Source organism: Rhinopithecus bieti, unplaced genomic scaffold (assembly GCF_001698545.2).
Source record: "Rhinopithecus bieti isolate Rb0 unplaced genomic scaffold, ASM169854v2 scaffold_9899, whole genome shotgun sequence".
Classification (NCBI taxonomy): domain Eukaryota; kingdom Metazoa; phylum Chordata; class Mammalia; order Primates; family Cercopithecidae; genus Rhinopithecus; species Rhinopithecus bieti.
In genome coordinates, this window is record NW_016806979.1 from 6,323,582 (window position 1) to 6,324,656 (window position 1,075).

The 1,075-nt window shown below is 64.0% G+C and overlaps 1 protein-coding gene across 1 annotated transcript in view; it reads right to left on the reverse strand.

The window, feature by feature from the left end:
• Positions 1-257: 257 nt before the first annotated feature.
• Positions 258-1,075, reverse strand: part of CCDC124 (coiled-coil domain containing 124) — an 11,038-nt gene continuing 10,220 nt past the window's right edge. Inside the window, exons 3-4 of the mRNA XM_017879563.1 lie at positions 872-1,061; positions 258-736 (exon numbers count right to left, since the gene is read on the reverse strand). Of these exons, the coding sequence (XP_017735052.1) occupies positions 529-736; positions 872-1,061 (398 nt within the window). The 3' untranslated portion in view covers positions 258-528. The remainder of the gene's footprint in view (positions 737-871; positions 1,062-1,075) is intronic.

Here is a 1,075-nt window from a genome sequence, read left to right on the forward strand (position 1 = left end):
GGCCAGCACCTCCACTTCCACCTTTCTGAGCGTGTGCAGGGGATAGCGGAGCAGGTCCCTCACTGGACAAGTGGCACAGTCAAGGAGGGGTGATGGCAGGAGCCGATGAGGTATAGCTGGCAGCAGGAAGGAGTGCGCTGTTGGGGCTCTTGTCTTTTCTAGCTATGGTCCCAGTGCGGTTCACAACAGGTCCCCAAAGCTGTTCCCTCTCCCCCGTCTCCGCCCACCTCTCCCCACCCACTCACTTAGGCTTCAAGTGCCTCACCGCAGCCTTGCCGCCACCTTTATTGGGCACTCAGCCCTGAGGCTCTACACACACGCGCTGGGGAATGGGAGGGGGTGGGGTGTCACTTGGGACAGGGATCCTCTGGCGGGAGGACGGGTGGCTGGTGATAAGAGCATGGACCCGGGGCCCGACGCCTTGGCCCCCCGGAACGCTCTGTGACCCTTGAAGCTGACCTGGCGTAAGGGCGTGCAGAGTCGTGACCTGGACCACCCGTGGGTGAACTGGCTCCCCCAGTTCTGGGCTCACTTGGGGGCATTGAAGGGCACAGCCCGCTGGTTCATGGGGTTGTCGGGAGAGCGGAGCCACTCCTTCTTGAGCAGCTGTTTCAGCTGCGACAGCCGCATGTTGGGGTTCTCTTGTTTGAGCCGCGGCAGCTGGGCTTCCTCAAAGGCTGTGAAGGCTGCCCGCATGCGTCTTTCTGGGTGCCGGTCGGCCGCCTCCTCCGCCACGCTGAGTCGGGGTGGACATGCACGTCAGGGGGCCTTGGGCGCAGCCTCGCCCGGTAAAGCCAGGCCCCGCCCCTGGTAGCCCCGCCCCCAGAGGACCAGCTCCACCCCTGGGAAGCCCCAGGCCCCGCCCCGTTACCTGAGCACCGCGATGGCGTCCTCGATGGTACGGGCCTCCATGCTGCCCTCCTCTAGCACGCGGCGGTTCACGTTCTCCTCCAGCGGCACCTCCAGATGGCTCTTGGCTTTCTCGGCTGGGCGGGTGGGTGGGTGACAGAGACAGAGAGAGATAAGCAAAGATGCACAGTTCCAAGGAGATGAGATAGAGACTGGCAGGAGAAGC